We start from the raw sequence: 24,824 nt of genomic DNA on the forward strand, positions 1-24,824 counted from the left end.
TGAGAAGACATGGTGAGAAAAAGACTCAACTGCACACACTACGATGGCAGAGAAAAAGGTAGAGCAGAACCTTTTATCTGAAGTAACATAAATTTACTCTAACAAATTGACAAATTTCCCCCATCTCCTTTGAGAAGATGAATTGTGAGGGGAGTTTAAGGCCAAACTGGATTAAATGAGTCTCTTAAAGTCACATGTGCCTAGAGATAGATGGCATGAAAAAGATGAACTACAGTATATCTACAATTCATAATTCCATTTTGTAGTTAAAATGGAGAGAGGATGGAAAGCACTCTAGGTTTTTAAAGGAAATTTACCATTTTAACATTACAACAACAATAAAAAGGTAAAAACATTAGGTAATATCCTTATCAATTTCCAACACCAAGACTTGCCAGTCTACCTAAATATGCTAGAAACAAATGTAAAACCATGCTAAGAAGTAACAAGAAAGAAGAAATGATGCTGGCACACATTTTTTTTCAAGTATACAATTTGTATTTATTTACAATACCCTATAAAAATGTAAATTTAGAAACTTTAATCTTTATTAGTTAGAACCAAACAAAAAAGCACAGAAAAGAAGAAATACTAATCAAGTATTCACTTGATTGGTTGTGAAGTGGAAAGGCAGGAAAGGTGCCCAGTGGAAATAAGTCAGTTGATAATGGCAGGGAAGCTAGTGATGTCACTGAGAACAGTTGGTGGAGCCTGGGGCTACAGAATGAGAAGAAATGGAGATGGAGACAAGGACAACTGGTTATAATGGAGGATTTTACTGTTGTACAATACATGTATGTGCAAAATGTTTATTCTCTTTAAACATCACAACTTGTCTTCCCCACTACATTCGAAAGGTGAGAACAACAAAAAGTATATTAGGACAGTCATGTAAAATGGATTCAGATTTTTCTTGAGGGCTATAATCACCATGGATCAAAACCCCTTATCCTGGTTGACTGCTGAATGGGAGAGAGACAAGTGAAAAGGGTCACAGAAGGCTGTCCTTGCTAGGATTCATGTCTAGTCCCTGGAATGGAACCTAGGTGAGATGAAGTAGCAAGGACAGCAGTTCTGCCCATGGCCTAGTGGCATAGAGAATGAAGAACAAAGCAAGCCCAACTTAGCTTCCATGGTTACATTTGGAAATTTCTATCCAGGACACCAAATAAAAATGGGGAAGAGAGAGGTAAAAGCATGGCTTACTGAAGTAGTCTCAGGAAGACAAAAGCTACACTGTGGAAGTAGGCTCTAAGTCAGAATCACCTTGGGCAATCTTCCACACACTTGGGAGGACAGGCTCAAGTACACTGTAGCTGTAGCAGGATAAAGGCTTAACCGTATGCTGTTTCCATTCAGGTGAACAGAAACAAAGGAAACTCAAGTGAGGAGAAAAAAAGGACTTCTCAGTCTAGAGCTGGGTGTCAGCCAATTGAGTTCTGATTTTATTAATATGCTGGCATACTCTGTATTTATGTTAAAACAAGGGGAATTCACCAAATTAATTATAAAAAGGACTAGAAACAGATTAAGAATATATCAGCTAGTTTGTATTTAGAGGATGGATGTCAACTGAGTATTTCTCCCTCTAAAGCTCATTCTTTAAGGATCCTCTGGAGACCACAGAAACATATGTAGAGGGGTGTGTGTACACACACACACACGTATATTAATTTCTACTTAGTAGTTGGTTCTCCTATAGTCATATTAATATGGGGCAATGAAAAAGATTTCAGTAAGATGTGGGGAGGGATCCTTTGGCAGGCTATAATCTATTCTGAAATGAAGTAGTGGTGGGATAAAGGGAGAGATTATATTTGTGTCTCTAGAGCAAAGAAAATGCAAAATCGAGAAGAATTGAGTAAAAGTAGGACATGCAGAATTGTAACAGAGAAGGTAAGAAGAAACCAGCAGAAGTATCACCCAACCGAACGTCACAGAGCAGTGGGGAAACATCTGGCATTTAGAGACAACCCTTGTGAACAGGACTCGGCCACACAAGATGCTCTGAGGAATGAGCTATCTCCCCTCCCTCATTGCAAACACTCCATTGGTGATGGCAGCAGTGCAGGTGACAGCCAAAGAGGTACAGGACACATGTGCAGATCTTTTATCGTATCCCCTGAACTAGCCTACAGGTATAAAGAAAGAAAGGAAACTTGTTTGTATAAATGAGTTAGAACAGAAGGCAATGTTTTTCATAAAATTACATTCTTGTAAAAATTATCTTAACGAAACACCTGAGATGTCTCTTGTCTCTACCCTTAGCATTCAGTCAACTATGAGGGTGCTACTGCACCCAGTACAGTGTTTGATATCTAGCAGATACTCATATATTTGATAGAAGTCTGTAATCTCTTCCACCAAATTCAGATTTATGCCTGCTCTGCCCCCTCCCCACATAACTTCTAAAGTGCCAACGTTAGTGAAATATGGAATTCTCCTGTTGCTAACTTACTGCAGTTTTGTCTCCAGCAAATTCAGTTTCTGTCGGTCAACATAGCGAGAAAAGAGGGATACTAGGTTTGTGGGGATAGAGACTGGCTTGGCCAGGGCTGCCTGGGGAATCCTCAGAAGTTCTCTGGTTGCCATGAACATCACTTGCATCCTGAAAGGGAAAATCAATAATAACAATGTAAGAAAAAGAATGAAAAGATTACCTAAAAGAACTTAAAAGAAGAAATATAGCACAGACTAACCACTGGTTGTTTTCCATTGATTCTGCAGCAGGGTCTGAACTCTGTAGGTCTTCCCCACGGCTCAGGACGAGGAGGAGCAGTGACAGGCCAAACTACAAGAGGAGAGAGGGATTCAAGTTCAACACTACATCCTCTCCACCACCACGCAGGGGAAATGGCACTACTAGCAAATCAAAATGACCCTACCGCTGTGCTCTTCAGTGAGACTGAGCAAAGATCAGACAACCATGAGCGAAGTCACTGTGCCTTTCTCCTTGCACAGCAGCAAAAAGCATAATCAGTGGAAACAAAAGTCCCAGTATCCTACTTCTCACTGCTCCCCAACCCCACCCTGTGATAAAAAGATAACTTTTCCTTGTCATGGATAAATGAATTAAAAAGGAAAGTTAAATGAAGACAAACTTTGATACAAAAAATTAAAGTTCATGGAAAAAATTAAAAAAAAACATTAAAAAGAGCAAGATATTTTGAATTAAGAAAAATAGGTGGTAAAAACCTGTGGGAAAAGTACAAAAAAACGTAATCTGGAAATAAAAAGACAGGATGCTAATAAGAGTCTAAAAAAAATTTAAAAGGGAAGTTTCTATTCACCATAACTAGGATTATCACAATTTCTGCAACATGTTTTAGAAATTAAAATATATAAAGATTTGTTTTATTTATGGGGTAGTGGTAAAAGCAGGAAACATGCAGTCTAAAGGAGCACAGAATGAAAATGCAATAGGAACCAGAAATATTGGGTTAATGTCTGAGTCACAGTTATGATGGATCATAAAGAGAAGATGGGGATATTTTGAGATTCCATCCCACCTGAGTTCCCTTCATAGAAGAAAATCCTGCCTTTCCCAAAAAGTTCCCTTCATGACTGGAAAACAACACTGGGCTATATAATCTCACAATTTTCTATGCCTTTATCAAAATCAGTACCAGGAAACCAAATAATATGGAGGGTACATAACTGATCACCCCAGAACCCCATATGAAGTCCCTGAGGCACTGCAAATGCTCCCTCTCTAGAGTCATGCTTTGGCAGTTTTGGGGAGCAAGGAAAGAGCCTACTTTTTCACTTCACTCTAACAGATGGCCCTTAATGCCTATATGTACTGCACATTACAACGAACTGTTCACGGCTGTTCTCGCATCTCAGTAATAAGAAAACCCTGAAGTGGACATAAACACTGAAGTAGACATCACCACAGTCCAGGAACCCATGACTCAGCAAAATGAAATAATCTATACAAAGTCACAAATCTAGACAGTGGCAGGCAAGAAATGAAAAGTTGCTCTGTTTAAAAGCTCATGCTCCTTCTTCGGTTTGTGCTTCCCCTATGAGTCTCTGGAAACTTAACTTGATGGAAATTAAATATGAAATGGGATGTTCTTCTACATAAAGTCATGTAACAAAGACTGCTATTTACCCACCACAATGTACTTTTCTCCTCCTAAGAGAACTCTAATTTTATTTGAGATGACAATGGTGTGAAATAAAAGATGTTTCCACCCTTTCTACAGTTAGGTGTGGCGTGTGACTAAGAGTGGCCATTGAGATTTTAAATAATGGTTGGTGAAAACTCCTGGAAAAGGTCCATAAGGAAGACAGACAGCTAATCCACATGTTTTAGCCATCCATACCCACCTCTCTTCCTGATGCAAAGTGGAGACCTGAATTCTATCATCATGGACCCAGTGGAGTCATGAGAAGGCAAACCGAATGAGCTTGCGTCCCTGACCACGAGTGGAGTCACTATATCATATTTACTGACATGAGATACATAAAATCCTATTTTGTTGAAACCACTGTTAATTCTAGCCTCTATTACGAGGAACTTTAACGTAACTCTGGACAAAGGAAACATTTTTAACAAGTTGCCATACCCACAGCAGCCATTAGTGTTATCTGTAACTCAAATTTAGAAGCCTTGTAAAGTTCAGGGGCGAAAAAGGCAAGACCACCTTGTTCTGGAGAACAGTAGTGAGGTGAGGATTAGAGGGTGCTGGTGCAGCTGCACTCTGAGGTAGGTTCATTAGCTGTTGCAGAAGGCTGGTGACAGTCACTGACGGAAGATGATAGAGGAGGTGGGAGAAGGGACTCAATAAGCATGGCAGCACCTACAGAGAAAAAATAAAACATTAGATCCTGGCAACTGTAACTTCAGTCACCCTTAGTATGTGAGCCTGGATAGAAGGGTGCTAGGCTGTATACTCAACTGCCCGAGATGAGATTTAACAAAAAAGGGCTGACAAGTCTAGCAGTACTACTAGAATCCTAACAAAGTATTCTAAGGTTTCTACGGAGAACTTTTCAACTCAATTTGCATATGAAATATCATGACTTGTGTGAAGCCAGGGAATAAAATCACTTCTCAAACACAAAAGATTCATGATAAAACATCAGTATTTTAATTTATCCCACAAATATTTAAATGCCTACAATGTACCAGGAATTTAGGCTAAAAACAAAAGTTAAAAGGATAGACAGACCCTCAGGGATCAAAAATACAAAGATGAGTATTTAGGCAATTTCAATATATTGTGAGACACTCTAAGAATGCTACAGAATTACTGAGAAGTATTTTCAGAGTTAATTCTATTTTGGTATATCTTTATAAAAGCTCAATGAGGAAATGGAAAAATGATTTAGTAATTTTATAGATTATTAGAGAAGCTAAGTGACTAAGCTCAGTGTTCAGAGTTATAGAGCTAGTAGCTAAAAACAGAACCCATGAATTCTAGCCTGTTAGCCATTCATTCCTTTTGGCCATTAAACTGGACTGAAAAGTTAAAATACAGAGCTACCAACATAACTAGGTTACAACACATGAAAGGAAATCAAAAGTGCTTCCAGCACTCAATGTCCCTGCTATAAAAAAATGATGGCTGGTTTTACTTTATAAAGTAGCCAAGGGTGGAGAGTAGGCTACTTTTTGTGATCCACTACTCTAAATAAAGCTTAAAAATCAAAGCATTTAAAAATATACAGAAAAGTATAAAAGCAGTATAATGAAGTCCATGTTCCTACCCATTACAAAACTTCAACAATTAAACCAATATTTTGCCAAATTTTATTCAATCTGTCCTCCTTTATCGTATCATTTCATCTATAAATACTTCAGTGTGTATCTCTAACAAAACCTCTCATATTATCGCACCTCGCAAAATTTAATTCCTCAATATCAGCTAATATCTACTCCAAATTAAAATTTTAAAAAATGTCTTTTAGCAGTGGATTTATTCTAATCATAGTTCAAATAAGATCTACTCATTGACTGCACTTGGTTGGTTGGTAAGCTTTTAAAATCTGTTAACAACAGGTCCTCCATCACCATCCATCTCCTCTTCCCATATAATTTATTTGTTGAAGAAACTTTCTCATTTGTCTCATAGTGTGGATCTGGTTATTTGCACCTGTGTGAGGTTTACTGGAGGGCTGGTAGAACTATGTGCTTTCTACTGCATCATGTCAAAATGTATATGACATCTGGTAGTTTCCCTCTTAGTGTTGTGAACAGTGACCAGTGGGTTCAGGTGTTGTTAGATTGCTCCAACCCATGTAAAGTCCTCTACCCACCCTTAACCTAATGCTTTTAGTATCAGTAATGATTGCTGTTCAGATTGACTGCTTTTCCATTTGGGGGTTGTAAAACAATTTTCTAATTTTATCATATTTTTGCATTTAGTAACTGAAATACTATATAAAACCCTAATGTGCAAATCAATCGAATGACGAACAACAGGTCGCTAAGACGTGCACTGCCCACTAGGGCACAGACACTCAACACAGGAGCTGCCACTGGTTGTGGGCAGCTCCTGGGTTGAGCATCTGCCCCCAGAGAGGGAGGCGACTGGCAGTGGCGATCGGGGGGTGGGGCCGGCTGGTGGGGGCTTGGCCGGTTTGCCCAGCCAAGGCAGTTGCCAGCAGGGGCACTCCGGATCGCCCCGCCTGCGGATAGCCCCACTGATGGCCCTGATCACTGGCCAGGCTTAGGGACCCTACCCTATATATTGGGAACAGTCTCTTAGATTTAAAAATTAAAACCTGGCAAGGCTACTCTAACACTTAAAAAACAGGATGATGCAGAATGATATGCATGGACTCTGGCTTGCACATTTTGTCGTTAGCTCTGATTCTGACACTTATAACTTACGTGTGACAAAGCCAATTATTTAACTTCTCTCAACTTCAGTGTTTCTACCCAGAAGATAGGGAAAATGGTACTACTGCTTCAGAAGGATCATGTTATGTACTACTTTTTATAATCAGGGCAAAAAATGTAAAAATGTAGCTGCCCATACAACAGCAAGATGCCTTTCACCTGTATGAAAAGTATGATCACTGGTGCATGCAGAGTCCCAGTTGCAAGAGGATGTCAAACTGCCGGTTTAGGCCTGATATTCCCTGAGGGGTCCTGTATTGAGAGGTTGCAGACAGGGCTGAGGGACCCGCCCCCCCCCCCCCCCCCCCGGCCCCACCCGTGTATGAATTTTGTGCACCGGGCCTCTAGTTCTTCTATAAAGAACTTTCTATTATAAACTCTCTGGTTACCATATTTGGTTATAATGGAAAGGCAGAATGAAGCTTGATTCTTTTCCTTTACTTATCAGTTTTCAGAATATTAAGTTGATGGCCTAGCAATCTCTGAAGATGATTGACATATTTCTTGGTATCATTATAAACTCATTAAATATTTCTACCTCAATCCATTTCTGTAATTTTTCTTTAAGATAAAAATAATCTCGCCAGGACCGATTTGGCTCAATGGGCAGAGTGTCAGCTTGGGGACTGAAGGGCCCCGGGTTCGATTCCGGTCAAGGGCATGTACCTTGGTTGCGGGCATATCCCCAGTAGGGGGTGTGCAAGAGGCAGCTGATCAATGACTCTCTCTCATTGATGTTTCTAACTCTCTATCTCTCTCCCTTCCTCTCTGTACAAAAATCAATAAAATATATATTAAAAAAAAAAAAAGATAAAAATAATCTCACTTTTACCAGTGAGAGCCCCTTCAAGTTAGTTTGTGCTTTCCCAACTTGTTTCCATTGATGAGTTCCTCTGAGATTATGATGAATGAATGCCTTCCTCCTTGCCTACAATTTATATGCTGTAAAATAGCGGTTACTTTTTTTTTTTTAATATATTTTTTATTGATTTTTCACAGAGAGGAAGAGAGAGGGATAGAGAGTTAGAAACATCGATGAGAGAGAATCATCGATCAGCTGCCTCTTGCACACCCCCTACTGGGGATGTGCCCGCAACCACGGTACATGCCCTTGACTGGAATTGAACCTGGGACCTTTCAGTCCGCAGGCCAACGCTCTATCCACTGAGCCAAACCGATCCTGGCAATAGTGGTTACTTTTATTCTTGTCTTCTATTTTCTAGGATAAACCTCAAATCCTTCACTTCCAACCCATTTTCCAATGATAAGACCTAAACTTCACATTCATTTCTTCTGCAGATGCTAAAATTTCAAGAAGGTATTTTTTTCCAACTCATTTCAAAAGGAATAATTTTCAACTTTCATGTTACATCACTGATAAGGTATCTTGAGATCATGTTTCTGGGGACTATTACCAGATGGTTGTTACTTAACTTGTCTATTTTAACAGGTTCACTATCATTAATTCTATTTTTCTGAAGCTCACAGTTAATGATACTAGCCCTTTGTGCTACCCTATTAATTTTTTGTTTTGAATTTCTAAGACTATTCTAAATTCTGCTAGTCTTTCAAGTTTTATGACAGGAATAAGCAGAGAATAATTCTCACCAAGAGTTAACTTGTAAACTTGGTAATCATGTTTCAATATCCAACCTAGTATAGATTGTGATAAAAGTTACTTAAAAGTACTGGCCTGATTCCTGTGGGCAGGATGCCATTCAACTCAGGCTACAGGTATATGTTGAGCTGGTGACAACAGCCCAATGAGTGCTATTTTATATCTAGCAAAGTAACCAAGACCATAAGTTTGCAAACTTTAGTGAGCATCATATTCAGCTGGGATTTTGTTATAGATACAGAGTCCCTGATCTTTCCTCTGTAAATTCTGATTCAGCATATTTGGGGTAGGGCTAAACTATTTGCTTCCCAAGTAGTTCAGATACAGACCACAGCTTTACAACTATCCTATATAATAAAAGGGTAATATGCAAATAAATCAAATGGCGGAACAACAGGTTGCTATGATGCGCACTGACTATGGGGAGAAGGGAGGTGGGGGGGCGGCGCAGACTCTCAACACAGAAGCTTCCCCCTGGTGGTCAGTGAACTCCCATAGGGAGAGCGCTGCTCAGCCACTGGCGAGTGCAGCGGCCCACCTCCGCAGAGCAACACTAAGGGAGCAGGCCTAAGCTGTCAGCTGGACATCCCCTGAGGGCTCCTGGACTGTGAAAGGCCACCCTCCTGAGTGCACAAATGTCATGCACCTGGACTCTAGTGTTAAATAAGAAGGAATTACTGTTTTCTTCATATTTAGAAACCTGGTCTGTGGGATGAAACATGGAATTAAAAATACAGGTCTGGAGTAAATTTTTATTTTAAATAATCAAGTCACACTGCCAAAGATTAGAAAAGCAACACAAAAAGAAAGGGGAGGAAAAGAAATTTGGATTCTAGAAATCATACTACGAAGACCCAAAGAAGACATCCCTCCCTCCCACATGAGGATCACCTCATCTTGTGCATCCTTCTTGATAAGGAATGGGAGGTTCCTGGCTGTTGTCATGAGAATGTCAGCTGCTTGCTCTGTGGAGAGGAAAGGGAGAATGCGGGCAACCATTCTCTTCCCTTTTCGGATACACATGATCTGTACAAAGTGGTCATCACTTGGCCTGCAGAGGAAGGAAAAAATGCTAACTTAGGTCAGCAGGAACAATATAAAATCTCCTTTCCCTCTTTGCATGTTACTAAATAAATATACTGCATTCATTTTCACTCTACAATTATCTGTACTACAAAACAGTGAGAAATAACTTCTTCAATTCTCAATCAAATAATAAAAAGTAATTTTTCAAGTTTCTCAATATTTCAAAAACTGTATGTTAAAAAAATTTGGTCAAACCATATGCATTAATTTCCTTTATTAACTTTTAACTAACTATAAAATAACATGGTTAATACAACAAAATCTGAAAATTATATAAGCAAAAAGAAAATTAAAATTCCATAATCTGAGAGGTAGTGTTAACATTTTGAATAAATTTTTCGCTGGGTATAACACTTTTATCTTTCACAAAAAAATGGGTTCAGCCCTGGCTGGTTTGGCACAGTAGATAGAGCATAGGCCTATGAACTAAAGGGTCCTGGGTTCGATTCTGGTCAAGGATGCCTGGGTTGCGGGCTTGGTGCCCAGTAGGGGGTATGCAGGAAGCAACTGATCAATGATTCCCTATCATTTCTGAGGTTTCTCTCTCTCTCTCTCTTTCCCTAACTCTCTGAAATCAATAAAAATATATATTAAAAAAAAAAAAAAAGGGTCCAGCCCTAGTTGGTTTGGCTCAGTGGACAGAGCTGGTCCAAAGACTGAAAGGTCCCAGTCAAAGGCACGTACCTTGATAGCAGGTTCTTGGTCTGGGCGTGTGTGGGAGGCAACCAATTGATGTGACTCTCTCACATTGATGCTTCTCTCTTTCTCTCTCTCTAAAAACCAATGGAAAAATATCCTCAGATGAGAATTAACAGAAAAATAATTAAAAATAAAATTCCATAGAATTCATGTGGCTTTGTTACCTCACTTTTCCCAACAACTTTTTGTGAACACTTTTCCACATCAATAAATATACTTCAACTACATACGTTTTAATGGCTGCATAACATTCCAATCCATGGATAAACCTATATTTATCCAACCAGTTCCCTGTCAGCCCAACTCCAGAAAAGAAGGTGCTTATTCTTAAGTTCTGTTTGGTTTATGTCCTGGCTTAGATAGTCCTCTTGCATTCATCAAATAAATATTTGGGATTTATAGAACATTTACCATTAGCAAGATTCTGTTCTAGATACTGGGTGGGAGAGAGATAATAGAGATACAGAAAAAAAAAAAAAAGATATATTAAGGAGCTTAGTCTTCATTGAAAGACTGACAAGTTTCCATAGTGTATGAGGAATCTATGAAAATCCCAAGGAAGTTTAAATGTTTATACTTTTCAGCTTAGTAGGAAAGAAAATACATAAAAATTACAAGGTTGAGCATGCTAGTAAGCATTAACCAAGTACAATCCATAAGCTCAAAAATAGAAACTGAATAATATTCCTCACTTTCTCGCCAGCACTCAGCACAGTCCCTAGTAGATACTAAGTAAGTATTTGTTGAATAAATCAATTCAGGATAAAGAGACTTTTTTTTCCTGGCTGGGAAGGATTACAAAATGTTTTATATGAAGTGGCATCTGAATTAGGCCAAAAGAACAGACTTGTAGCTTACTGAAATGGTAAGAGAGAAAAGGTAGAAATGTATAAAATTCAGTTTAGCAGAGTAGGGAGTCCTGCTAGTCTCATGTCTTCCTCAAAGTACACAATTCTTACCTCTCTTGTCCAGGTAATTTTCCCCTTAAGTTGTCATACATGCTGCAAATTTTGTGCTTTCTTTCATCCATCAGGGCAGGTCGATCTTCTTCTAGACTTAGGAGGTAACGCCTTTCATAATCCTCCACATCCAGGAGCAAACTGTAGGTCTAAGTCAGAATCAGAATATTAGATAAATCACCTCACAGTTTAGGACTACCAGATAAAAGACCTAGGAATGAAAGCTCACTGTAATAAAATTCAGAGAACAAAAGTGCCCTTTTAAATCCAGAAAAACACAAGGAAATGGCTTCTAAATTTCTTCAAATACCGTTCTTCCTGTCTCCTTGACCTCTAATCCAGAAAGTAATGATAGTGAAAAGATTACACACTTTCTAAAATTTCCAATAGCAACAGCTCTGTAATATATACAACCTGTATCACTGTTCCAAGTGAAACCTTACATTGATTAAAAAAAAAAAAAAAAAAAAAAGTTAATTTTTATACTGGGTGCTGGGCACTGCTCTAAGCACTTTGCATGTAAGTACTCATTCTCCGAATACTCACTACAGCCCAATGAGAAAGAGACTATCATCATCTCCATTTTTATAGATGAAGAAACTGAGGACAGCACAGAAAGGTTAAATAACTTGCCTCAAATCACAGACTCAATTAAAAGTGAAAAAGGCATGATTTGCAGCCTGGTTCCAGAGTCTGTGCTCTTAACCACTATGTTCTATTGCCTTGCAACTTAGTATTTATACTTCACAAAACAACTACCAGTGTTACCTTATTTTTCTTAGCACCCCGCACCCAGGGAGTGCCCAATAAAGATATGTGAACTGATTCAATTATTTCATAGGTGGAACAACATCATTTTTATTTCAATTGTTCTAGAAAGGTGACCTGCACCTAGCACTCAACTCTAACCTGAACAAGTTTGGACAAAACCCAGTACCTGTGAACATGAGAGCCTTCCTTAAAGCCTCAGGTGAGAACACCACATTTCTTTCTGGTGTGCGTGGCACATAATAGGCACTTAACAAGAATGTATTCATTAATTAAAATTACAGAGCACTGATTGCTTTTCTACTTAGTACATACATTTGACAGTTCCTTATTTGACACCATAGCAACAAATTCTAAAACTTACTTTCTCAATTATGACAAGGGTTTTTCGTCTCTTGTCCCGAACCTGTTTTTCTCTTGTTTCCTAAAAGAAGATAAGACTATTTAATATGGACTATTTACTGCTATTAAAAATAAGTTTCTAAGTTTGCATATGTAAGTTCCATTTTGAAAATACTATGAGAAGACAATCTTGACTTCTTGAAAGTTAATATTCTAAAAACACTGATGTGGACAAAGGTCATAAGGTTGACTGAACAAATCCACACACAAACCATGAAATGGAACTCATAGATAGGCAAAGGTAATTGTAGAATGCAGAAGATGAAGATATTATAGAAAAATCTTAAAACACATAGAAAATGATAATTTAAATACTGGAGAAAAATAGCTGATGCTATTTGCAGCCAGTTACCCAGTGAAAAGATTCCTGCCACCCCAGGTCCTGCCTGGCTGCCTTAGAGATGAAGGTGTTAGAATCTCCGCACATTTGAAGAAAACCAGAATGCCATGATAGGCCAGATCAGAAGCTCCAGATTAGGTTAGACTATAATGATTCCATTCCACAATGAACCCAAAAGAAGTAGTGATGACCCAGAATTTCTTAAACACACAATTCTGCTGACACTTACATCATCCTCACTCCGAGATGTCACAACAGCATCAATCATTTTCCGGGGATTATTCACACTAGAGACGGTAAGCTTTCCCAAAGAGCCCTCAAACTGCACTGCAAGGACAAAACATTTCCAACAAAAACTCAGCAGTGCAGGCAGACAGCTGAGATCTTTATATTCTCCGTTCTTTATCATAGTTTAATAATTTACTATAAAAATTCAAGTATTATTTAAAGCAAGCTCTTATCAAAATTTACCCTTTTCAAATTTTTTTGCAGCAATAATAATCAAATAGAGATCTGAAATGTTCCTCTCTTATCTATATTAACAGTATTATGAATTTAAAAAGGCATTAAAAAGTTATGGAATCTCAAGTAGAAAAGGACCTGAAAGGTCCATACCAAACCATTTACTCCACACTTGAACAAAGGTTGACCTTGGTATTTACTAAGGACAACGTTACTTTATTAGTTTAAACATCTCTATCCAGTCACCTATGCAGTTACTTATATTTTATGTTATCAGCAGCCTACCAAATTTCTCTTATTACATTAAGGAGATAAGGGCTTACCTGGCTTATAGGCATGCTCCAGTTTGGCCACCTGAGGGGTAATGAGTTTGGTGCGCTCCTTTTTAGGACCATCACCTTGTATTTCTTCAGCAGCTGACAGTTTCTCCAGTTTTTCAAAGTAATTCTGCCCATGACAAGAATTTCAGTTGCAACACAAGCACATATATGGCAGCTCTTTACCATTAAAAAATTATACTGGTAACTGCAACAACTTGCCTTCTGTAAATGTATTGGTCTCGAATTTTTATTAAACTGCTATAAATTAGCTTTATGAAAAAATATCCCGCCTTCAAAAAAGCTAATCATCAATGGAAATATCTTTAAAGTTAGATTGGCAATATTCTTTTTTCTTAAAGATTTTTAAATTGACTTTTTAGAGGGAGGGAGAGACAGAAACATCAATGTAAGAGCAATACATTATTGACTACCTCCTGCATGCCCCCTACCAGAGATTTGAGCCTGCAAACTGGGCTGATGGGGAACTGAACCTGCAACCTGCATGGGATGACACCTAACAACTGAGTGACACAGGCAGAGAAAGACTGCCAATATTCTTAATTGAAAGAACCAGATTACTGATGCCAAAGGGATTTGAAAACATTGGTCTGAGAGCCTCTATTTGTGAAAAATAGAAGGCTTATATGCAAAGCTTTTAGTGAATAGTGAGAGGCTTACCAGCTTAAAAAGAGGACAGAATTTAGTCATTCTTATCCACTTGAAGACTACTTCAAAAGAAAATTCTATCATTGTTCAATTCTACAAATATTTAAATGAGTGCTTTCACCAGAGGAGGAACTAAATTATGACCCTCAAAACTAGCAGAAAGTATTTACCTGGTAATAAAAATCATCCAAGTAGGGATCAGTGCTTTGCAGTTGCATCATCTGGATTTTGGAGACCCAGTCCTTTTCTCGCTGCAACATGAGATTGGCATATGGATCCTTCCGGAGATGATCTTGGTGACTGTTCCGGTGACTTCCTCTATCTCCTGCACCATTGAGATTCCGATGCTGACTGAAAAACATATCAACATTCACTTAAAGCGGCATTTATTATGCATTATAGTAATACAGGAATAAACAAGGCCAATTAAAAAAAAAGATATCCCTTTGCTTTTGCTAAAAGAGAAGTGAAAAAGAGCTGACTCTTTACAAAATTTGAGAGGCAAGAGCTATGCAATACATAGTTAAGGAAATAAAACTAAGATCTGACTTTCTTACCAAATGCTAAGTACTTTCATCTATAGACTTTTGTATAAGCCCTACAATAACCCTATGAGGTAGGTTTACTTTTCCACTTAAGACAATAAACTAAGGCCAATTTGTCCAAAGTTACACAACTGGTCAGAGTAAGAGATTTGAACACAGGCCAATTTGATTACTAGTCTATATACTTTTTTATACTTGTTGAAAATCATGAAATAATTCAAATGTAGAGAAATACTCAAAAAATACTATAATAAATATCCATTTACCTTCCACCTAGACATAATGAAAAAAAAATATTTTGCCAAATTAGCTTCAGATTTTTAAAAAGTAATATTAAGCATTACATTTACGGCTGAGGGCTGTCTTGTACTTCTCTGGTTGGATCCTAGCTCAGTTTCTAGAGGAACGACTCTAATATGTACCCTCCCTGAATTGTTTTTATACTTATTTTCCTTTTTTAAATTTGTTTTTTATTGTTGACAGTATTATAGATGTCCCTCATTTCCCTTCCTCCTTTGCCTCCCTCCACACAGCCTCTTTCCCACTGCACTATTGTCTATGTCCATGGGCTATGCATATATGCACATAAGTTCTTTGGTTACTTGTGTGTCCATCTTTAAATGTTATACATTACTATTCAGGGTGCCTTTCAATTTTATATAAATGGTTCTCACTCAATACTGCTTTTCATACTTATACATGTTGATAATATTCGCAAGTATGCACTAAAAATAGATCTACTAAGAGGTGGTGTATTCACATTTTCAACCTTATTATTTATTGCCAAATTCTCTCTTAAGAGGCTGTACACTCCAACCCTGCCGATAACAACAGTCAGTGACACTTCAAATTTTAACCATGTGGAGATGTAAAATGGTTATTTAATTTTAATCTGCATTTTTCTGATTACAAGTGAGCTTTTTTTTTTTTTAAATATATTTTATTGATTTTTTACAGAGAGGAAGGGAGAGGGATAGAGAGCTAGAAACATCAATGAGAGAGAATTATCCATCAGCTGCCTCCTGCACACCCCTCACTGGGGATATGCCCGCAACCAAAGCACGTGCTCCTGACCGGAATCGAACCCGGGACCCTTGAGTCCGCAGGCCGACGCTCTATCCACTGAGCCAAACCGGTTTCGGCTACAAGTGAGCTTTTTGAGACTTCATTTTTATGAGCCATGTAGGTTCTACTGGGAACTGCATGTTAGTGTGGTCTTTTGTTATTTAGAACAGTTATCATGAGATCTACCCTCTTATTAAATTCTAAAGTGTACAGTCCCACAGGGTTAATGATAGGCACATTCCTTTGAATGTCAGAATGGACTACACATAGCAAACATTAAACTGAAGGTTAAAGAAATCTAAGTTTTGTTAAATTTTTACTTTTATGATTATAACATAAGCTCCACTAAGGCAGGGTTTTATAGGCCTTGTTCAATCCCCACAGTGCCTGGCATATAGCAAGGTCACATGTATCAATATGTATTTGTTGCATGAGGATTAAAGAATTATAGCTAAGATTAAAGAGTGACTGTTGGCATTACGTCTGACCCAAATATAAAAGCTAACTACTATAATTCAGAGCTGAGATGGTAGACAAAAGGTAGGTAAGAATATGGTAAGAACTCGGTAAGAATATAAAATTTTGGCTTAAAAGAAAAAAAAAATCAGATCTAAACTGTATTTCTGATTAACAGAATTATAGTAACTTGGAAATTAGCTGACAAAAATCTTATTATTTGAGCCAGGACCGGTTTGGCTCAGTGGATAGAGCGTCGGCCTGGGGACTGAAGGGTCCCGGGTTCGATTCCGGTCGGGGGCATGTACCTTGGTTGCGGGCACATCCCCGGTTGGGGGTGTGCAGGAGGCAGCTGGTCGATGTTTCTCTTTCATCGACGTTTCTAGCTCTCTGTCCCTCTCAATTCCTCTCTGTGTAAAATCAATAAAATATATTTAAAAAAAAAAAAAAAAAATCTTATTATTTGAATCTAGTGTATCACAAACAAAATGATATCTTGTATGTTCTGACTTTACCAGTAAAATAAATTCAATACTATTTAAATTTACTTAAAAAGTAAACTAAATCAGTAACTCCTTGCCCAGCCAGCATGGCTCAGTGGTTGAGCATTGACCTATGAACCAGGAGATCATGTGTGATTCCCAGTGAGAAAACATGCCTGGGTTGCAGCTTGATCCTCACTAGGGGGCGTGCAGGAAACAGCTGACCAATGATTCTTTTTCATCATTGATGTTTCTATCCCTCAACCCCTCAAGAAAAATATATTAAAAAAAATAAACTAGTAGCACCATGTACACTGTCAAAATGAACAGCTGAATTAAAATATTGCAAAGGAGGAGGGTGAACACTTACTTTCTATTCTGTTGCTGTCTCTGATGCAAAAGTCGACGGTGCTGTGGATGAAGATGAGTGGTGTCTGCTCTAAACATTGGGGCCTGAGATCTAAGAAAAAACAGAAAAGGTTTTTATTTCTGTTGTCCTGATGATTTGAAGTTTTCAAGAATGTTGTTAGTATAAGATAACTTTATACAGGATCATCCAAGGGAATGTTAAAGTCTATTCTAAGGAGACTTTTTAGAAGGAAAAGTTAGCCATATGTTCTTAAGTCTTCTACAATGGCCAATTCTCAATTCCTGAGCAGGTGATCATAAATTTGAGTGAATTAACAAAAAAGCAGTGTAATTCTTTTTCTCTTTGCTTCTGTCAAACAGAAGTCTAAATCAGCGGTTGCCAACTGGTGGTCTGCAGACCACTGGTGGTCTGTGAGGTCCAAAAGGTTGGCGACCACTGCTCTAGGTTTAACATTCTTAGTTACAATCACTTGGGAATGACACTAAAAATACAAGGTGGAGCAAAAGTGGTTTTACAGTTGTTTATATAGAAAGTAAAACAATAATTAATAAATAATACTATAAGAATAAACTCTGTTTCATATACTCACAACTGTAAAACTGCCTTTGCCCCACCTTGTATTATGTATATATGGCACCTCTTGGTTCTGTTTCTCTAAAGAACCCTTAATGATAATATATAGGGTTGGGCAAAAGTAGGTTTACAGTTGTTCATATGGAAAACAATTTTCTAAATAATAAAAGGCTAATATGCAAATTGACCAAACAGAAGAACAACAGGTCACTATGACGCACACTGAACGCCAGGGGGCAAACACTCAATGCAAGAGCTGCCCACTGGTGGTCAGTGAGCTCCCACAGGGGGAGCGCCACTCAGCCAGAAGCCAGACTCACGACTGGTGAATGCAGCTGTGGTGGTAGGAGCCTCTCCCACTTCTGCGCAGCACTAAGGATGTCTGACTGACAGCTCCTGAGGGCTCCTGGACTGTAAGAGGGTGCAGGCCGGGCTGGAGGGAGACCCCCCTCTCCCCAAGTGCACGAATTTCATGCACGGGCTTCTAGTGATAATAATCATCATCTGTGTTTTGCATATTCACAACTATAAGCCTATTTTTTGCCCCACCCTGTATACGTATGTGTGTGTTTGTAAAATGAATATAGAGTGAGACATAAACTTTAGAAGAAATAAAAGAGGTGATTAATTAGGAATGTGCAAATGTACACAGGAAATTTGTGACTTGAGGAAAATGTGATTTATAAGAAAGCCTGCAGACTGTCAAACATTTCTCTTCTGGCAACTTAGGGATCCAGTAACATCTCAAAATTTATCACCTGCAAATATCAAGAGACTTTCATATTAAAATACTAAACATCAATAGGAGACTCAGACAACAATGAATAAACAGACAATAGAATTTGTTGTGTATACCGTAAGTTTTGCACGAGAGGTCCTGGGCCAGGGGGGTGCTGCTGTGGAGGAGGTGGAGTAGCAGGAGGTGGAGCACTAAAGAAGGCACGGAAGCTTGGTGCTGGGGGAAGCATCTGCCCAACTCGCCCTTGCAGCAGCTTGGGATTCATGGCAGCAAGTGGACTACCAACAAATCCAGGGACCCGTGCAAACTGGCTGGGAGACATCCGTCCAGGCTGTAGCTACAGAGGAACAAAATTTTAGATTTAGTTAATCAGCAAGTCCCCTTGCTTTTATCCACAGAAAAGTTAACATTGTTAAGTTTATTTGAAATGGCAGTAGTGATTGATCAAAGAGAAAAAGAAAGGTATCATTTAGTGAACTTCAGGAAAGTAAGAGAGCTCTTTATGGGTTGAGCTCCTGAAGGCTTACCTGTGCTCCTCCAAGAAGCTGTGCTCTCTGGAGGGGGCTGAGAACCGGAGGAACACTAGGAGGGAAAGGGTGACCCAGTAGGGAAGAGTTCTAGGGGAAAAAAAAAAAAAAAAGATAAAACTTATATAGTATGAAATAGGTAAATCAATATAATAAGGAAACTCAATAGAAATGCAGAATAAACTTATATATAAAAATTCTTAAATTGTATACATATAAGCATAACCAATGAACAAAAATAATGGGGGGGGGGAAGGGCATGTGGGTGGGAGCAATTGGGGAGAGGTCAATAGGGAGAAAGGAGACATACGTAATACTTGCAATTATAAAGAATTTAAAAACAAACAGAACAACAACAAAATGCAAAACACAGGGGGGAAAAAGCACTCTTAAACTGTACAGTTAAGCTGTCCACTAATGTAAAAGAGAATAATTATGTAATTACAAAGTACTATCATAATGTAACATGAAAAAGAAAGCAGAACGAGGGACAGAGATAGAAGGAAAACAAATGATCACACCGAGTTTAGGTTTTTGTTTTTTTTTAAACTTTTTTGTTGCTTTCTTTTCTTTTCTTTCTTTCTTTTTAATAAAATATATTTTATTGATTTTTTACAGAGAGGAAGAGAGAGGGATAAGAGAGTTAGAAACATGGATGAGAGAGAATCATCGACCAGCTGCCTCTTGCACACCCCCTACTGGGGATGCGCCCGCAACCAAGGTACAAGCCCCTGACCGGAATCGAACCCGGGACCTTTCAGTCCGCAGGCCGACGCTCTATCCACTGAGCCAAACCAGTTTCGGCTGAGTTTAGGTTTTTAAAGATAAGAACTGATGTAAGAAACATCTGAGTAAAATGAACCATGTCTTCTGATCTGGGGACCAGAAGACCCAGAAATTCAAGTATGGAGATAGAAAAAAAATTATGCATAATTTAAGAGAAGTCCATATACTTGTATGGTGATTAAATAGGCAGTGATTGGAAAATACAGACTTAATTTTCATTTGGTTGTAGAGTGACATACCGGGACATTGCAGAGCTGGTTTGGAGACATCCTCTCACCATAGGGAGCAGGATAACGTGGTGGCATTGGGGGCCGAACATGGACAGGCTTCGGACACAGAATCTATGAGGACAAACATATAAACAACTACACTCAGTGAAGTCAGTTTTTTCTCTACCTACACTCCCTTTCTTCTAGTACTGGTAGAGACTCAGAACACAATGCAAAGCCCTACTTCTAAACCAATTGCTAAGGCTATGGGTTCATATACAGAACCTCTCACAAATATCAGTAGCTTTTAACTGAGGAAAATTTAGCTAATTCTCCAGTTATCCCCACCCTTCCATGCTATCTGAGGGAGGTACCAGCAGATACTCAAACTTGCAAATTCTCACCAAAAGTATATATTTTGGTAGCAGTGAGGGAGAAGGAATGATAAGAAAGCTGGAGGATTAACTAAGTCCTATTCTGAAGCCCCTGTGATATGGCCGCCATGCTTAGCTCTTTAGTGATATACTGTGACTCCACCATTTCATGGGATACTGAGCCTAACTAGGCCATACCAACACCACCCTCCCCCCATACCTTCCAAATTGGCCTTCCTTTTCAGCTGCTCGTTTCAGGTGGAGGAAAGTCTATGGAACAGGACTGCACAGGCTCTAGGGAAAGCAGGGATATCTTAAAGGTAAAAAGGGATGTGGACAATGCTGTGTGTTCCCACTCCCCCCAGCTTTCATTTACCTCTCTGCTAATGTTTTGGGCAGCCAGCAAAACCCTTTAAAAAGGACATATACACTAAATGTGGTTAACTACCCTTTTCTCCCCATTTAGAAAGCAGCAACAGGAGCAGCACCAGCAAGGGGCATTGGGGAATGTGTCTCTTATTGGTACTAACTTCTCCCCTAATTAGCTATTTTTCTTTCTAATCTAATGCCTACCCAAAATTTCCACCCTCTTCCCAACATCACCAGTTTCCCCAATAATTTTGCCCAGATTCCCAATATCCTGGGCTGAGTGCCTGTTAATGAGAGGTACCTGTTGGTTGTAGCTGGGTACAGCCATCTGCTTAGGTGGGGTGCCTATGGGGACAGCTCTAACAGGAGGGCTCCCAATGATAGGTGAAGTTGACCGCCGTGGTAATGCACGCTCGGAAAGGTCCCGATCATCTTCTGGGCCCTGTGGGGGCCTCTGAGGCAAGGCATATTCTAATACAGACACCGTAGGCATTTCCTAATTAAGAAAGTAGCAAACAAAAACAAAAAAGCATAGCTTAACTTGAAACATGTTAATAATCTCTATAAATGTCAAAGTATCTTGAGAAATTTTTAAGTTTTATTTTTATTTCATATCCAGTAAAATGTACCCTCTTTGGTGTACAGTTCTTTAAAGTTTAATAAATGCAGAGTCATGAATCTACCACCACAATCAAAATATAAAACAATTTTACAATTCCTCAAACTTCCTCTGTAGAGTGTTTTTTTACAGGCAATAAACATTAATATTTCAAGAAAAATGATTTTAAATATATTACATGCAATATAAATTAATATTTCAAGAAAAAGAATTTTAAATATAATACCAAAACTGTATTAACATAATATCACAAAAGTTGCAGGAAATATTAAAAATATTTTAAAAACCTGCAAATAACAGAATTACTTCTATTATATTCTAAAATATTTTTTTCTCTGCCTCTATTTTGGTTCATCAGTTTATGCTGTTCATTATATTCCACAAATATAAATGAGATCATCTGATATTTATCTATCTCTGACTGGCTTATTTTGCTTAGCATAATGCTCTACAGGTCCATCCATGCTGTTGCAAATGGTTAAGAGTTCCTTCTTTTGCCGAAACCGGTTTGGCTCAGTGGTAGAGCGTCGGTGTGTGGACTGAAAGGTCCCGGGTTCTATTCCGGTCAAGGGCATATACCTTGGTTGCGGGCACATCCCCGGTAGGGGGTGTGCAGGAGGCAGCTGATCGATGTTTCTCTCTCATCAACATTTCTAGCTCTCTCTCTCTCTCCCTTCCTCTCTGTAAAAAAAAAAAAAAAAAAAAAAAAAAAAAAGAGTTCCTTCTTTTTTATAGCAGCATAGGATTCCATTGCATAGATGTACCACAATTTTTTTAATCTACTCTTCTGATGGGCACTTAGACTGTTTCCAAATCTTAGTTATTGTAAATTGTGCTATGAACATAGGGGTGCATATATACTTTCTGATTGGTGTTTCTGATTTCTTAGGATATAGTCCTAGAAGTGCGATTACTGGGTCAAATGGGAGCACCATTTTTAATTGTTTGAGGAAACTCCATACTGTTTTCCACAGTGGCTGCACCTGTCTGCATTCCCACCAGTAGTGCAAAATGGTTCCTTTTACTCCATATCCTTGCCAGCACTTGTCGTTTGTTGATTTGTTGATGACAGCTATTCTGACAGGTGTGGGATGTTACCTCACTGTCGTTTTTTGATATGCATGTTGAATAATTTGAGCATGTTTTCATATGTCTCTTGGCCTTCTGTAGGTCTTCTTTTGAAAAGTGTCTAAGTCTTTCGCCCATTTTATGATTGGATTGTTTATCTTCCTTTTGTTAAGTTGTATGAGTTGTAGAGTTGTATGAGTTGTTGTCAACCTCTCCCACCACTCCCAAACACTTGCAAGCACCGATCTATTCTCCAGCTTTATAGTTCTGCCTAGAAATGACTTTACAAGTAACTCAAATTGTAAGGTGACAAATTTGAGTTATAATGGTCCATTTCAACCTTTTACTTTATTATTATTTTAAACTTTATTTTCTGTTCTGAATACAATCGCAGCCTTGAGTTATTCTGGTCTTCAGAAATGCATTTCCACATATGCTTGTTGCATGTAAACACTTCTTGGTCTAACCATATAATACAGAAACAGCAATTAAGTATATTGCATGCACTGCAAAAAGGTCTTACTATAAAAACCAACCAATCAAATAACCACCTTTAACTTTGGTAATTTGGATTTGCTTCTGATGTCACTAAGGGTGCTACTTGGGAACAGGGGAGCCCCTCTGGAGTTGGGGGACCCCAATTTCATGTTGCATACTCAGGGCTCTGAGGAAGGTGGACCAGTCCAAATGTGTTTGAATATCCAGTTCACAGTGGGCCCTCTCTGGGAATCTCTCATCCTTGAGTCCTTCACCTCCCCACTCCTAGGTCACCCTCCTCCTTGCTGGGCACTCCTCTCCCGGGCCCCGGTCACTCTCCAGGTCACCCCTGTTTCAACCTTTTCCAGGTAAAGCACAGTCAAGTCAGAACCTCCATGGAGGCAGAGGAAGTGGTAAAACTATGAGTGCTGGATGGAGTAATCGACCTAAGACTGGCAAATGAAATCCAACTATATGTTTCTGCAAGGAAAGGATGACAACAGGAGCAAGCTTGAAATTTTCCCAGATGAGGAATTGTATTTAAAGAGAAATGTTTAATACCTGAGCAAGCAATGGTCCTCGGATTCGCCTCAGAACTTCAGATCCATCCCAGATGCTGGAATTGAGACCTCCTGGTTGGGGCTAACAAAAAAGAAAAATACACAAAGTCTGGAAATAGTGTGGGCTCTCTGCATGAAGTATCTACTTTTGGTAAACAAAGCCCCAAAAGAGCCTCAACTGCTTGAGAATAAGAAATTATAGTCCCAGAGTATACATCATTCCCCAACTTCATCTCCAGAATTGTTATCGGGAATTACACTAACAGCATGGTATATGTAAATCTCTCATTACAGTAAATGAAAAGAAATAGCAAAACTCAATATTTCACTTTATTAGTCTGCTACTATGCTCAAATCAGAGTAACTTACTCACTTGCAACACTGGCCTGGTCTGCACTGCCCTCATGATGGCTGGATCTTCTAGTTCATTTTCAATCACCATCTTACTGAGACTTTCTGCCAGATTTTCCTCATGGTCACCCAACAAGTCCATCTCATCCCTTTCTCCATTGCCTGTTTGTTCATTGACTGCTGCCGGTAGCTTCTCTTCCAATTCAGCCAGTCGCTCATGTGCTTCCTGCCAATCATCATCTATAAGGAAATCATAAAAAAATATAGTTTATATTGGAATTATAAAAAGCTTTATAAAGTTCTTTAACCAAGTGGATAATTCCAACTCCAGAAGATAGGTGGAAAGTTAAATTTCCAGTTAGAGACATGAAATAAAAGTTTAAACTAAGTGGAATAAAGTGGGCTTTTCACTTTTAAGAACAAATAACATATTACAAAGAATATAGCTCAAGCATTTAGAGTAATAGGTTAAGACATTATCAACGGTGTCCAAACTATATTTTGAAACCAATTTTGAAACTGTTAGTCTTGTGTTTCTATGACATTTCAGGCAAAAAATTTAAAGGAAAGTTACAACTCTCTGCACTAGCATACAGCTTTCTCTTAGATTGTAATTGTTATCTTTATAAGCTTTTGAATCTATTAATTTCATTCAATTAACAATTGTTGAGCATATATAATGTGACAAGCAGTGTTTTAGGTGCATGGGGAACATGAGTGTACTAAACCTAAGACAATAGACATAATAAGTAAGTTAGATACTATATTAGAAGATGAAATGCTTCAGGAATATGGAGGGAGAGAGACAGACGGAAAACTTTAAATAGGATGATCAGAGGTACATTTCTTTAAGAGAGTAACATATGAGTAAAAGATTCAATAAGATAGGTGGCCGGGACCGGTTTGGCTCAGCGGATAGAGCGTCGGTCTGCGGACTCAAGGGTCCCGGATTCGATTCCGGTCAAGGGCATGTACCTTGGTTGCGGGCACATCCCCGGGGAGGGTGTGTGTGCAGGAGGCAGCTGGTCAATGTGGCAGCTCTCTCATCGACATTTCTAGCTCTCTTGTAAAATCAATAAAA

At 38.7% G+C, this 24,824-nt stretch overlaps 1 protein-coding gene across 6 annotated transcripts in view; it reads right to left on the reverse strand.

Moving 5' to 3' along the window:
• Window positions 1–754: 754 nt before the first annotated feature.
• PATL1 (PAT1 homolog 1, processing body mRNA decay factor) overlaps window positions 755–24,824 on the reverse strand; it is a 34,451-nt gene continuing 10,381 nt past the window's right edge. For 2 of the 6 annotated variants that reach the window (XM_036426720.2, XM_045577419.1), the window contains exons 3-19: window positions 23,766–23,983; window positions 23,394–23,474; window positions 20,970–21,164; window positions 19,956–20,057; window positions 18,931–19,020; window positions 18,520–18,740; window positions 17,092–17,181; window positions 14,344–14,524; window positions 13,511–13,634; window positions 12,955–13,052; window positions 12,348–12,407; window positions 11,216–11,364; window positions 9,363–9,522; window positions 4,653–4,808; window positions 2,700–2,791; window positions 2,459–2,608; window positions 755–2,132 (exon numbers count right to left, since the gene is read on the reverse strand). In XM_036426720.2, the coding sequence (XP_036282613.1) occupies window positions 2,111–2,132; window positions 2,459–2,608; window positions 2,700–2,791; window positions 4,653–4,808; window positions 9,363–9,522; window positions 11,216–11,364; window positions 12,348–12,407; window positions 12,955–13,052; window positions 13,511–13,634; window positions 14,344–14,524; window positions 17,092–17,181; window positions 18,520–18,740; window positions 18,931–19,020; window positions 19,956–20,057; window positions 20,970–21,164; window positions 23,394–23,474; window positions 23,766–23,983 (2,189 nt within the window). In that variant the 3' untranslated portion in view covers window positions 755–2,110. Of the gene's footprint in view, window positions 2,133–2,458; window positions 2,609–2,699; window positions 2,792–4,652; window positions 4,809–5,962; window positions 6,105–9,362; window positions 9,523–11,215; window positions 11,365–12,347; window positions 12,408–12,954; window positions 13,053–13,510; window positions 13,635–14,343; window positions 14,525–17,091; window positions 17,182–18,519; window positions 18,741–18,930; window positions 19,021–19,955; window positions 20,058–20,969; window positions 21,165–23,393; window positions 23,475–23,765; window positions 23,984–24,824 lie in introns of those variants that run through there. The other 4 variants (XM_045577420.1, XM_045577421.1, XM_045577422.1 and 1 more) reach the window with 4 other exon arrangements.

Source organism: Pipistrellus kuhlii, unplaced genomic scaffold (genome assembly GCF_014108245.1).
Source record: "Pipistrellus kuhlii isolate mPipKuh1 unplaced genomic scaffold, mPipKuh1.p scaffold_m20_p_9, whole genome shotgun sequence".
Lineage (NCBI taxonomy): Eukaryota > Metazoa > Chordata > Mammalia > Chiroptera > Vespertilionidae > Pipistrellus > Pipistrellus kuhlii.